General features: G+C 41.4%; 1 protein-coding gene across 1 annotated transcript in view; it reads left to right on the top strand.

The window, feature by feature from the left end:
* wwc1 (WW and C2 domain containing 1) overlaps positions 1-12,815 on the top strand; it is a 137,385-nt gene that overhangs the window by 110,233 nt on the left and 14,337 nt on the right. Inside the window, exons 19-20 of the mRNA XM_060837334.1 lie at positions 387-551; positions 4,420-4,512. Coding sequence (XP_060693317.1) covers positions 387-551; positions 4,420-4,512 — 258 coding nt within the window. The remainder of the gene's footprint in view (positions 1-386; positions 552-4,419; positions 4,513-12,815) is intronic.

Raw genomic sequence — 12,815 nt, 5'->3', positions numbered from 1 at the left:
TTGAATTTTAAAATGCAGTAGGTGTAAATTACCTTTTAAACCCGGATGTTGAATCAAGCGATGTTTTATCCAGCACAGCGTAAGAATTGATTTTTTTCAGCCATTAAAGAGCTATCACTAAGCATATGAGCAAGCCCATGTGATGAATTAAGAGGCATGAGACGAGTGAGTGTATTCTCTCAAGTCGCTAATGTGAGCCTAATTAATTTTTTGGTAAAAATGTATTTGAAGCAATAAATTGGCACTAAGTTGAAATGCATTGCTTTAAATGTGACTTATTTTCCCTATAATATGTGGGCATGAAAATAATTTTTAAAATTGCCAGTAACATTGCATATTATCACTTTACAGAAATTAATTGGATTATGAACTTATTATTTCCGCAGGTTGATAAAGAAACTAACACAGAGGAGACTGTGACAAGTACTTTTGTTGTGCGTCCAAAGGATAGAAGAACTCATACTACTCAACAAAGTCCATTTGTGAGAGGCAGTGCAATTATTCGTTCAAAAACCTTCTCTCCGGGTGCACAGAATCCCTATGTATGCAGGGTAAGAAAGATGCAAATGTGTTGCTGGTCAAAGCACAGCAGGTTAGGCAGCATCTCAGGAATAGAGAATTCAACGTTTCGAGCATAAGCCCTTCATCAGGAATAAGAGAGAGAGAGCCAAGCAGGCTGAGATAAAAGGTAGGGAGGAGGGACTAGGGGGAGGGGCGATGGAGGTGGGATAGGTGGAAGGAGGTCAAGGTGAGGGTGATAGGCCGGAGTGGGGTGGGGGCGGAGAGGTCAGGAAGAGGATTGCAGGTTAGGAGGGCGGTGCTGAGTTGAGGGAACCGACTGAGACAAGGTGGGGGGAGGGGAAATGAGGAAGCTGGAGAAATCTGAATTCATACCTTGTGGTTGGAGGGTTCCCAGGCGGAAGATGAGGCGCTCCTCCTCCAGCCGTCGTGTAGTTGTGTTCTGCCGGTGGAGGAGTCCAAGGACCTGCATGTCCTCGGTGGAGTGGGAGGGGGAGTTAAAGTGTTGAGCCACGGGGTGATTGGGTTGGTTGGTTCGGGCGGCCCAGAGGTGTTCTCTGAAGCGTTCCGCAAGTAAGCGGCCTGTCTCACCAATATAGAGGAGGCCACATCGGGTGCAGCGGATGCAATAGATGATGTGTGTGGAGGTACAGGTGAACTTGTGGCGGATATGGAAGGATCCCTTGGGGCCTTGGAGGGAAGTGAGTGTGGAGGTGTGGGCGCAAGTTTTACATTTCCTGCGGTTGCAGGGGAAGGTGCCGGGGGTGGAGGTTGGGTTGGTGGGGGGTGTGGATCTGACAAGGGAGTCACGAAGGGAGTGGTCCTTGCGGAACGCTGATAGGGGAGGGGAGGGAAATATATCCTTGGTGGTGGGGTCCGTTTGGAGGTGGCGGAAATGGCGGCGGATAATACGTTGTATGCGCAGGTTGGTGGGGTGGTAGGTGAGAACCAGTGGGGTTCTGTCTTGGTGGCGGTTGGAGGAGCGGGGCTCAAGGGCGGAGGAGCGGGAAGTGGAGGAGATTCGGTGGAGGGCATCGTCGATCACGTCTGGGGGGAATCTGCGGTCCTTGAAGAAGGAGGCTATCTGGGTTGTGCGGTGTTGGAATTGGTCCTCCTGGGAGCAGATGCGGCGGAGACGAAGGAATTGGGAATATGGGATGGCGTTTTTACTTAGGGTAAGAAAGCATTTGACTGGATTTTGTTCTTAACATTGTAAGCATTTCTGTTCAATCTACAGCTTACAGGTTCTTCCACTGAATGGATTCCTTCCCTTGTTTTTAATTTTTGTTCTCACCTTCCATCTTCTCTCACACAACCATTTATCCTGTTAGACCCTGTTCCTGCAGGTATTTATGGTGAACATGGTCAGCACATTCAGCTCCTTTTGTTCTGAAAAATGCCAGTAATGTGAGCTTCTGCTTTGAAGAAAACACAGGATCCATCATTGACAGTATTTCTTCACCCTGCATGCAGTGTACTTTTCATTTATGGTAGCCTTCTCTTGATCCTTCTCGTATTATGCTCCTTTCTCGAACATTGCTAGGTGCTTTATTCAGCTAATGTATAACTGTGCTTGTACTTGCAAATGTAATAAGGGGGATTAAGGTTGTTTTTTATACTGTTAAGTTCTGAATCCTGCTTTACATTTCTCTGCATTATATTTAATCTGCTACTTGTCCAGACCACTAGTCTGTCTTCTCTTAAAGTTGTTCACTATTCTCACCACAGTCCATCATACTTCCGTGTTTTGTGTTGTCTTCAGATTTTGGTATTTTGCCCTGCACATCGAAGTCTAGGGTTATTAATACCTACCAAGGAAAGCAGCAGTCATAATATCGACTGTGGGCATCTATATCCAATCATACTGTCCAAAAAAATAATATTTTTGTCACTACATTCTGTTCTTAAAGACATAGAGATGTACAGACCCTGCAGTCAAACTCGTCCATGCCGTCCACATATCCCAAACTAATCTAGTCCCACTTGCCAGCTCCCGGCTGATCTCCCTCCAAACCCTTCCCGTTCATATACCCATCCAAATTCCTTTTAACTGCTGCAATTGTACTAACCTCCACCACTTCCTCTGGAGCTCATTCCATACACGTACCACCTTCTGCAAGAAAAAGTTACTCCTTGGGCCTCTTTTACATCTTTCCCCTCTCACCCTAAACCTATGCCCTCTAGCTCTGGATTCCCCCACTCCAGGGAAAGGACTTTCTGTATTTATCCTATCCATGCCCCTCATGATTTTATAAATCTCTGTAAGGTTCTTGTCACTTAACCAAGCTTGTATCTATGCTGCCTGTTTTTTATTCCATGGGTTTCAACTTTGCTAACAAGCATTTTATGTGGCAATTTATCAAATGCTCTTTTTTTTTTCACTACATCAATTACGTGATTCTCATTCACTTTCTCTGTCACTACAATGAAAACCTCAAAGTAGTTAAACATTATTTGCCATTAAGAAATCTGTGCTGTCTACATTCATTAATCCATATTTGTCTAGGTGACTGTTAATTGTGCCTGGATTATCATTTGTAGAATCTTTCTCACCACATGGAGCTGACAACTGATTGCTAGGTTTATCCTTGCACCTGTTTTTGAAAAAGAGTGCAATATTTGTAACTCCAGCACTGTTGGAAATACATTGGAAGGAAGATTGGAAGACTGTGGGCAAACTTTGGCTGGACACTTGAGTGTTCTGGATTCAACATGAATTTAAAAAGCTGAAATCATAACCTGTGCATCCATTTTCTTTTTTAGTCCTCTGATAGTTATTTTTTCTCTCTCCCTTTTTTTATTTGCTTTTAGTTGGCAGCTATTCAGGATCTTTCATTCACAATCTTCTAGATGCATCTTTTCCTTTTTAACTTGATACATTACTTCTCCTTTCAGCCACGCAACATGAAACATTATTTAATCTCCTGCCCCAACACTCTAACATTGACCATTCCAATTTGTTTTTCTTCTTACCCTTTCAGATTTTGCAGATAAAAGAAACCTATGATATTTTTAACTTGTTTCACTGAAATGTTGAGATTTTTTTTCTCTTTCCTGGTGCCGCAAAACCTGCTAAGTATTTCCAACATTTTTGTTTCGTTTTTTTATTTCACTGTAATTGGTTTAGATTTATAGAAATAACATCAGCTATTAAAATTTGTAATTTGTCAGAATTGCTGTTTTAGTGTTTGTACATTCCTAGAATAACAAGTGCACAGGTTCCTGACTGACTCTGAATTCTAACCATTTGTACAGACAACATGCCTGTTGAGAGGTAATTCTTAGTAGCATCAACCCTGATGAGTGTCTTCATGAGTTAAGTTTTCTAATTTATTTTTGTGTTTTTGCAAGCACTGACCGAGTGTTAGGCCTAGTCATCCTCCCAATGAGCACTCATTGGATGATCGGGAGCCATAAAATAATGGTTGCTCTGAGATTTGGAGGCATTTGGCCCATGCAGTTTCACATGTAACCAACGTTTTGGTTTTTTGTTTCTGTGCTTACTCCAATAGCAATAATCTTTGAAAAGGTATGCTAATAAATGTATTTGTGATTTGGATTGCCCTTTGTTTTAAACTGTTGGTAAAATTGCAATTCTTAAAATTTAGATTGCTATTTTGTTTGTGCAAAAGTAACTAGATAACGTAGGGTAGAGTTTGGAAAGGGGCTTCCATAGAGTGAGACATTGTTGCTCCTACTGCAGAGAGGTTATCTGTAAAGTTTCTATATTTTAAATGCTGACCATGAAAGAAATATACTAAAATGTTTGGTCCTGTGGAATTCTATATATAGATCAAGAATGAGTTTGACAATCCTTTGCCTGCCCTATTTTGGTGATATGGAGTCTGTGAAGATTTATTTGTTGAATGTTGCTAATAATCAAATTATTTTCTTTCTCAGTTAAATCGAAGTGATAGTGACAGCTCAGCATTATCCAAAAGGCAGCCCTTTGTTCGGAATGCGATGGAGCGACGCAGTTTGCGAATGAAAATGGTGAGGGTGATAAAGAGCATAGAGGGAAGAAAGCCATTGCCAAATATAAACATCTTCAATATGCTAACCAGTTTAACTTCAAGATAGATTCACTGTAGTTAAGGAATTTCATTTTTCATTTCAGTATCATGTATTTGTACGTTAAAATAACTGAAATACTAGGCATGTTCATGTTAAGCAACCTGTACTGAGAAAGATAGAGAGAGTTAGTAGGCACAGTTTAATGGACCAATCACAGGTAGAAAAGCAGAAGGGTCAACCTGTAAATTAGGTCTCAGTGTCATCGGTACTATCCAGTGGCTTGCACTGCACTGCCGTTTTATGGATCTAGATTAAAGTGGTGCTGGAAAAGCACAACAGGTCAGGCAGCATCCGGGGAGCAGGAAAGTTGACGTTTCGGGCAAAAGACCTTCATCAACTTCAATTTTCCTGCTCCTCGGATGCTGCCTGACCTGCTGTGCTCTTCCAGCACCACTCTAATCTAGACTCTGGTTTCCAGCTTCTGCAGTCCTCACTTTTGCCTACAGTTTTATGGATGATGCGGGAGACAATAAGTGGACAATTATTTCTCACCCAAGTGCTTCACTCTGTTGCCATTCCAATTTAATGGGTGGCAAAAGAGATCTTTATCCATTGTGTATTCCCAAAAGCCCTATGGCCAATTGGCCACTGAATGAAGAAAGGTCCTTCCATCTTAGCCTCCTTCTAATAGTCAGATGTGCTCCTCAAACAAAAACAGTTTCATCTTCTCACAACTCCCATCACTTCCTGCTGTGTCCAACATGACCCACAACACCCTCACATTGGCCTGCCATCCTGGCCTCTGTGGGATCCTTGTATTTATCTTGAATTTGTTCGTACATGGTTGTTCTTCTTCCCAGACCTCCTGTAATAGCGATAAAGCCCACTGGTAGTGCTTAGCTGCTGACCTATAATTGGGTGAAATTGTATCTGCAGATGTACAAAATCATTCTTTGTACTAATTAAAGGGTCTTCTGAACAATTGTAGTCGATTGAGCTGCCCAAATGGAAACATATGCAACACGAACACTTATGCTAGAGTGCAGGCATTCTGATCTCCCAAGTGCAGTCCATTGCATTTTTTGCAGTCAATAACCTTTGATCTGAACCTGGTGCATTTTACTCATAAAACACACACTGTTGCCACTATATGGCAGGAGCAAACTTAGTGAATGTTTTGTTTGGTGATTTGGGTGCTGATCAAGCATGCTGTTTTGTCCTGGATTTTGTTGGCTTCTTCCTTGAGTGTTGTTGGAAGCACCCAGGCATGTAAGAGTATATTCCATCACATAGTTGATTTATGTGCTGTAAATGGACTTTAGAAAATCAAAAAGTGAGTTGTGAGTGGGTTAAGTTCCCAACTTCTGACCTGATTGTGTAGCTGTGGTAGTTACATGGCTGGTCCAGTTAACTTCTTGGCTGCTGGTGATCAATGGTAAAAAGTATTGATGGTTGGAGATTTAGCAATGGTGATGCTATTGAATATTTCTGGGAGATAATTAAGTTCTCTATTTTTAGAGATGTTCATTACCTTGGCACTCATGTTAATGTGACTTATTTGCCTACTTTTAAATGCTTATGGTTTTCTGCATAAGGGCAACTATTTCTTCAGTAGCTGAAGAGTCACAATTGATACTGCACCCTGTGTAGTCATCAATTGAATATTTACATTTCTGATCTTATGATGAAGGGAAGGTTATTGATGAAGTGGCTGAAGATGGTTTAGAACAGGAAAATACCAAGAGAACATGTATTACAGTGATGTCCTAGGGCTGAGGTGATTGCACTGCAATAACCACAACTATCTTCTTGGGTATGATTCCAACCATTAGTGAGTGTTCCTGCTGATTCTTATTGAATTCAGTTTTGTTAGGGCTTCTTCTGACCCCAAGCTTCTGACTGGAGCTCTATGACCAGTGGTGTTCCTTGGAGATCAATGCTGGGACTCCTGTTAAGTGATTTGGAGGAAGACCCAGGTGGCCTGATTAATAAGTTTGTAAATGATACAAAGATTGGGAGCTGCGGATAGTCAGGAGGATAGCCAGAAGATACAGCGGGAAACAGGCTAGAGACTTGGGCGGAGAAATGGCATATTGTGTTTAATCCAGACAAATGTGAGATGATGTATTATGAAAGATCTAATGCAGGGGGGAAATAAATGGCAGAATCCTTAGTAGCATCAAAATACAGAGAGATCTACGCATACAAGTCCATAGTTCCATAAATGTGGCAACGCAAGTGAATAAGTTGGTCAAGAAGGCATATAGCATGTTTGCCTTCATTGGTCGGGGCATAGATTATAAAAATTGGCAAATCATGTTATAGTTATATAGAATTTTTAGTAAAGCCACACTTGGAATATTGTGGACAGTTCTGGTTGCCACAGTACTGAAAGAGTGGAAGTTTTGCAGAGGGCACAGAAATGTTATATCAGGATGTTGTCTGATTTGCAGAGTATTAGCTATGAAGAGAGATTGGACAAATTTGATTTGTTTTCACTTCAATATCAAAAATTGAGGGGCAACTTAAAAGAAGTTTACAAAATTATCAGAAGCATTATGGGTAGTCAGAATCTTTTTCCCAGGTTAGAAATGTCAATTACGAGATAAAAGGGGTACCTTTAAAGGAGATGTAAGAGGCAAGTTTTTTTTACACAAAGGTTGTAAGTACCTGAAGTGCACTGCCGGAGGAAATGTGGAGGCAGAACAATAGAAACATTTAAGAGGTATCTTGACGGATATGTGAATAGGCAGGGCAAGGAGGGATACAGACTGCATACAGGAAAAAGCATTTGAGTTTAGAAAGGAATCATGCATCCATGCAGTCTTAGTGTGCCAAAGGGCCTGTTCCTGTGCTGTACCCTTCTTTGTTCTACTTGGTCCGTTAATGCTTGATGTCAAAGGCAGTCATTCAATTCATACTTCACTTAAGTTCAGCTCCTTTGTCCATTTTGTACCAATGTTGTGATGAGATCTGGAGCTGAGTGGTCCTGGTAGAACCCGAAGTTAGCATGAGTGAACACATAATTATTGTGTAAGTATTGCACAATAGCAAGGTCGGCAACACCTCCTATTGAATAAAAGCATAATATTGTGGATGCTGGAGATCTGAAGGAAAACAAAAAGTGCTGGAGAAATTCAGGAGATCTGGCAACATCTGTAGAGAGAGGAGCAAAGTTAATGTTTTCAATCCAATATGACTTTTCTTTTGGACTTCATTTCACTCTCCACACATGCTGACAGGTATGCTGAATCTCTCCAGCACTTTGTTTTCATGATGCCTTCTATCACTTTGATGATTGAAAGTTGATTGATAGGGCAATAATTAGCTGAATTTGATCTGTCATTTCTTTAGACAGGACATAACTGCAATTTTCCACATTGCAGGATGGATGGCAGTGTTGCAGCTGCACTGGAAAAGCTTAGCTGGTCTGTGGTTTGTTCTGAAACTCAAGTCTTCAGTACGACTGGTAGCATGTTGTGTGGACTCAGTGCCTTCAACCATCCGTACATGGATGTACCTACTAGAGAAGGTGCAAAACCTGACCTATTCTTGGGAAATAAGGCAGAGCAGGTGACTGAGGTGTCAACGGGGCCAGCAACCATAATTCTATGAGTTTCAAAATAGTGATGGAAAAGGATTGACTGGATCTAAAAGTCGAAGTTCTAAACTGGAGGAAAGTTCATTTTGACAGCATTAGGCAAGAACTTTCAAAAGCTGATTGGGAGCAGGTGTTTGCATGTAAAGTGATGACTAGAAATTGGGAAGTCTTCAAAAATGAGATTAGAGTCCAGAGACAGTATATTCCTATTAAGATGAAAGGAAAAGCTGGTAGGTATAGGGAATGCTGGATGACTAGAGAAATTGAGGTTTTGGTTAAGAAAAAAAGGGAGGATATGACAGATATAGACAGGATAGATTGAGTGAATCCTTTAGAGAATAAAGACAATAGGAGTATACTTAAGAAAGAAATCAGGAGAGCCAAAAGGGGACATGAGATAGCTTTGGCAAATAGAGTTAAGGAGAATCCAAAGGGTTTTATGAATACATTAAAGACAAAAGGGTAATTAGGGAAAGAATAGGCCCCCTCACAGCAAGGCAACCTATGTGTGGAACCGCAGGAAATTGGGGGGATACTAAATGAGTATTTTGCATCAGTATTTACTATGGAAAAGGACATGGAAGATATACAAAGTGAGGAAAAAGGCATTTGGATGGGTATATGAATAGGAAGGCTTTGGGGGGGTTATGGGCCGGTGCTGGCAGGTGGGACAAGATTAGGTTGTGATATCTGGTCTGCATGGACGGGTTGGATCCAAAGGTCTGTTTCCATGCTGTACATCTCTATGACTCTATAAATAGATGGTGATCTATATGGGGTAATAGACGTGATCTACGTGAACTTCAGTAAGGCATTTGACAAGGTTCCTCATGAGAGACTGGTTATCAAGGTTAGATCTCATGGAATACAGGGAGAACTAGCCATTTGGATACAGAACTGACTCGAAGGTAGAAGACAGAGGATGGTGCGGGAAGGTTGCTTTTCAGACTGGAAGCCTGTGACCATTGGTATGCCATAAGGATTGATGCTGAGTCCACTACTTTTCATCATTTGGATGTGAACATAGAGGTTATCGTCAGTAAGTTTGCAGGTGACACCAAAATGGGAGGTATAGTAGACAGCGAAGAAGGTTACCTCAAATTACAACGGGATCTTGATCAGATGGGCCAATGTGCTAAGGAATGGCAGATGGAGTTTAATTTAGATAAAAACTGCATTTTGGGAAAGCAAACCAAGGCAGGGCTTGCATGCCTAATGGCAAGGTCCTAGGAGTGTTGCTGAACAAAGAGACCTTTGAGTGGAGGTTCATAGCTCCTTGAAAGTGGAGTCGCAGGTAGCTAGGATAGTGAAGAAGGCGTTTGGTATACTTTCCTTTATTGGTCAGAGTATTGAGTACAGGAGTTGGGAGGTCGTGTTGCGGCTGTATAGGATATTGGTTAGGCCACTGTTGGAATATTACGTGCAATTCTAGTCTCCTTCCTATCGGAAAGATGTTGTGAAACTTGAAAGGGTTCAGAAAAGATTTACAAGGATATTGCCAGGGTTGGAGGATCTGAGCTACGGGGAGAGGTTGAACAGGCTGGGACTGTTTTCCCTGGAACGTCAGAGGCTGAGGGGTGACCTTATGGAAATTTACAAAATTATGAGGGGCATGGATAGGATAAATAGACAAAGTCTTTCCCTGGGCTGGGGAAGTCCAGTGCTAGAGGGCATAGGTTTAGGGTGAGAGGGGAAAGATATTAAAGAGACCTAAGGGACAATTTTTTCATGCAGGGGGTGGTACGTGTATGGAATGAGCTGCCAGAGGAAGTGGTGGAGACTGGTATAATTGTAACATTTAAAAGGCATTTGGATGGGTACATGAATAGGAAGGGTTTGGAGGGACATGTGCCAGGTGCTGGCAGGTGGGAGTAGATCGGGTTGGGATATCTGGTTGGCGTGGACGGATTGGACCGAAGGGTCTGTTTTCATGCTGTACATCTCTATGACTCTATGACTTATACACTTAATGGTAAGGTCCAAGGAAGTGTTGCCAAACAAAGAGACCTTGGAGTGCTGGTTCATAGCTCCTTGAAAGTAGAGTTGCAGGTTGATTGGAGAAGAATGCGTTTGGTATGCTTTCCTTTATTGGTCAGTTTACTGAGTATAGGATTTGGGAGGTCATGTTGTGGTTGTGCAGGACATTGGTTAGGTCACTTTTGGAATATTGCGTGCAATTCTATCAGAAAGATGTTGTGAAACTTGAGAGGGTTCAGAAAAGATTTACAAGGATATTGCCGGGATTGGCGGATTGGAGCTAAAGAGAGAGGCTCAATAGACTGTGAATATTTTCCCTGGAGTGTCAGAGGCGAGGGGTGATTTATACAGGTTTATACAATCATGTGGGTCATGGATAGGATGAATAGACAAGGTCTCTTCCCCAGGGTGGGAAAAACTAGAGGCTTAAGGTGAGAGGGGAAGCATTTAAAAGAAATGTAAGAGGCAATCTTTTCACACAGAGGGTGGTGAGTGTATGGAATGAGATGCCAGAGAATGTGGTGGAGGCTGGTACAATTACAGCATTTAAAAGGCATCTGTATGGATATATGAATAGGAAGTGTTTAGAGGGATATGGGCTGGGTGCTGGTAAATGGGACTAGATTAATTCAGGGTATCTGGTCAGCATGGACGAGTTGGACCGAAGAGTCTGTTTCCATGCTGTACATCTCTGTGACTCTGTGAACATTGATTACATTTTTTATCAGTCTGATGAATGTCCTGATAAGGAAGTAGTGAAGGCTGGTGCGATGACAACATTTAAAGGGCATCTGGATGGGTATATGAATAGGAAGGGTTTAGAAGAGATATGGGCCAAGTGCTGGCAAATGGGACTAGTTTTTTTTTAGGCTATCTGGTTGGTATGGATGATTTGGACCTAAAGATCTGTTTCTCTGCTGTATATCTCTATGACTGTGACTCCATTAATAATGGGCAGATTTGTTCTTAGTCAGTAAATTGTGAGGATGATTTCATGCAGACACTTTCCCCTTGCTTCAAGTCCAATATGACAGGTAACTCTTTCAATTCTCAGCCAACAGTCATATCACTGAGCCACTGTGAGTGTAAGACATTAAAACTCCTATCCTGCCAATTAAACATTCTGTATCCTTCTACTCTCATTTATTTCTTTTAAATGGTGTACGACCTCAGAGAGGACAATGGATGATGACTAACAGCAAGTATTATTACCCATGTTTGACCTGATGTTAGATACTTCATGGGATCTGGACACTTGGGAAAACTACCTTTGATAGAACTCTTATGTCAGTGGAATGTGCCCCGTGCAGGGATGGCAATGTAGAGCTTTTGAATGTTGACTGAAAAGTCTGAATTGTTGGGATCATCTGTATCTCACTGTTGCTTCACTGGTCTGCAGGACAGCTATCATAATTTTGGCAGAAGCATTTCCATGTTAATAAGGAGGATTCTACTTTTATTTTTCTTTTTTTGACGTTATGGGCTGCACTTGAGTGGTTTATGTAATCATTTCAGAGGACAGTTTAGAGTTAATCAAATTGCTGTGGTCCTGAAGTCACGTGTAAGTTACACTGTGTAAAGGAGCCGTGTTGTGAAGGTGTTAGTGTTGGACTGCGGTGGACAAAATTAGAAGTCTCCAGGTCAAAGTCCAACAGTTTTATTTGAAATCACAAGCTTTCGGAATGCCGCTGACGAAGGAGCAGCATTCCAAACGCTTGTGATTTCACTTCAGTCTGTTGCATTATAACCTGGTGCCGTGTGACTTCTGACTGTGTAAGAAGGCAGATTTCATTCCTTAGAGGGCACTTGCGAATCAGGTGTGTTTCTCTGAAAATTTATGCAAGCTTCCTCATCGCTAAAGAATTTCGTTAGTTGGTGGAATACAAATTCCATCAGCTGTTATTAAATTCCCATTTGGTAGCATTTGAACTCATGTTCCAAATTATTTATTTGGGCCCTCTCAATTGCTAGTCCTAAAACTGTTACATAACTGTCCCTTTGGGGACAGTTTAAGCTGGATTTGCAGGAGGGTGGCACCCTAAGATGGAACTCAGTTTCAAAACTAGTAAAAGGAAGTAGAAGAATAGTAATCAAAAAAATAGAAGACAAACTAGGCTTGGCAAGCATCCAGTAGAATCAAAGTAGAGAGTAATATTGAAAAGGCTGAACTGAAGATAATGCACATAACACTTGCAAAAAGGTCAATGACTCAAATGTTAAGATAAATTGATATGATTTACTTGCCATCACATAGACATGGTTGCAAGGTGACTGAGATTGGAAATTGAACATGCAAGTATATTCTAGATTTAAAATGAATATACAAGAAGGAGAATAAGGCAGGCCGGCATACCTAATAAGGGATGACATCAGGGATACACTAGTAAGAGTGAGAATCAGGATGCAGAATCATTTTTGGTAGAACTGGGAAGCAGCAAGGGAAACATATACTGATGCTCTTCTATGGTAGTAGTGTTGAACATTTGAGAAATTAGGAAATTGGAAACTTAATGAAGTAACAGTGAATGACTTTGCATGTAGATTGAGCTAACCAAGTCAGCATTAATACTATGAGGGGTGAATTTCTGTTTATGAGTTGGTTTTGTGGAACAATAAGTTGAGCCAATTAGGGATTGGGTGAATTTGGATTTTGTGTTATGCAATGAGAAGACAAATAAATAACTATGTTGTAAAGGAACCATTG

This window comes from Hemiscyllium ocellatum, chromosome 16 (assembly GCF_020745735.1).
Source record: "Hemiscyllium ocellatum isolate sHemOce1 chromosome 16, sHemOce1.pat.X.cur, whole genome shotgun sequence".
Taxonomy (NCBI): Eukaryota; Metazoa; Chordata; class Chondrichthyes; order Orectolobiformes; family Hemiscylliidae; genus Hemiscyllium; species Hemiscyllium ocellatum.
The sequence above is the reverse complement of the archived record's forward strand: the minus strand, read 5'-3'. Positions and strand labels throughout refer to the sequence as shown.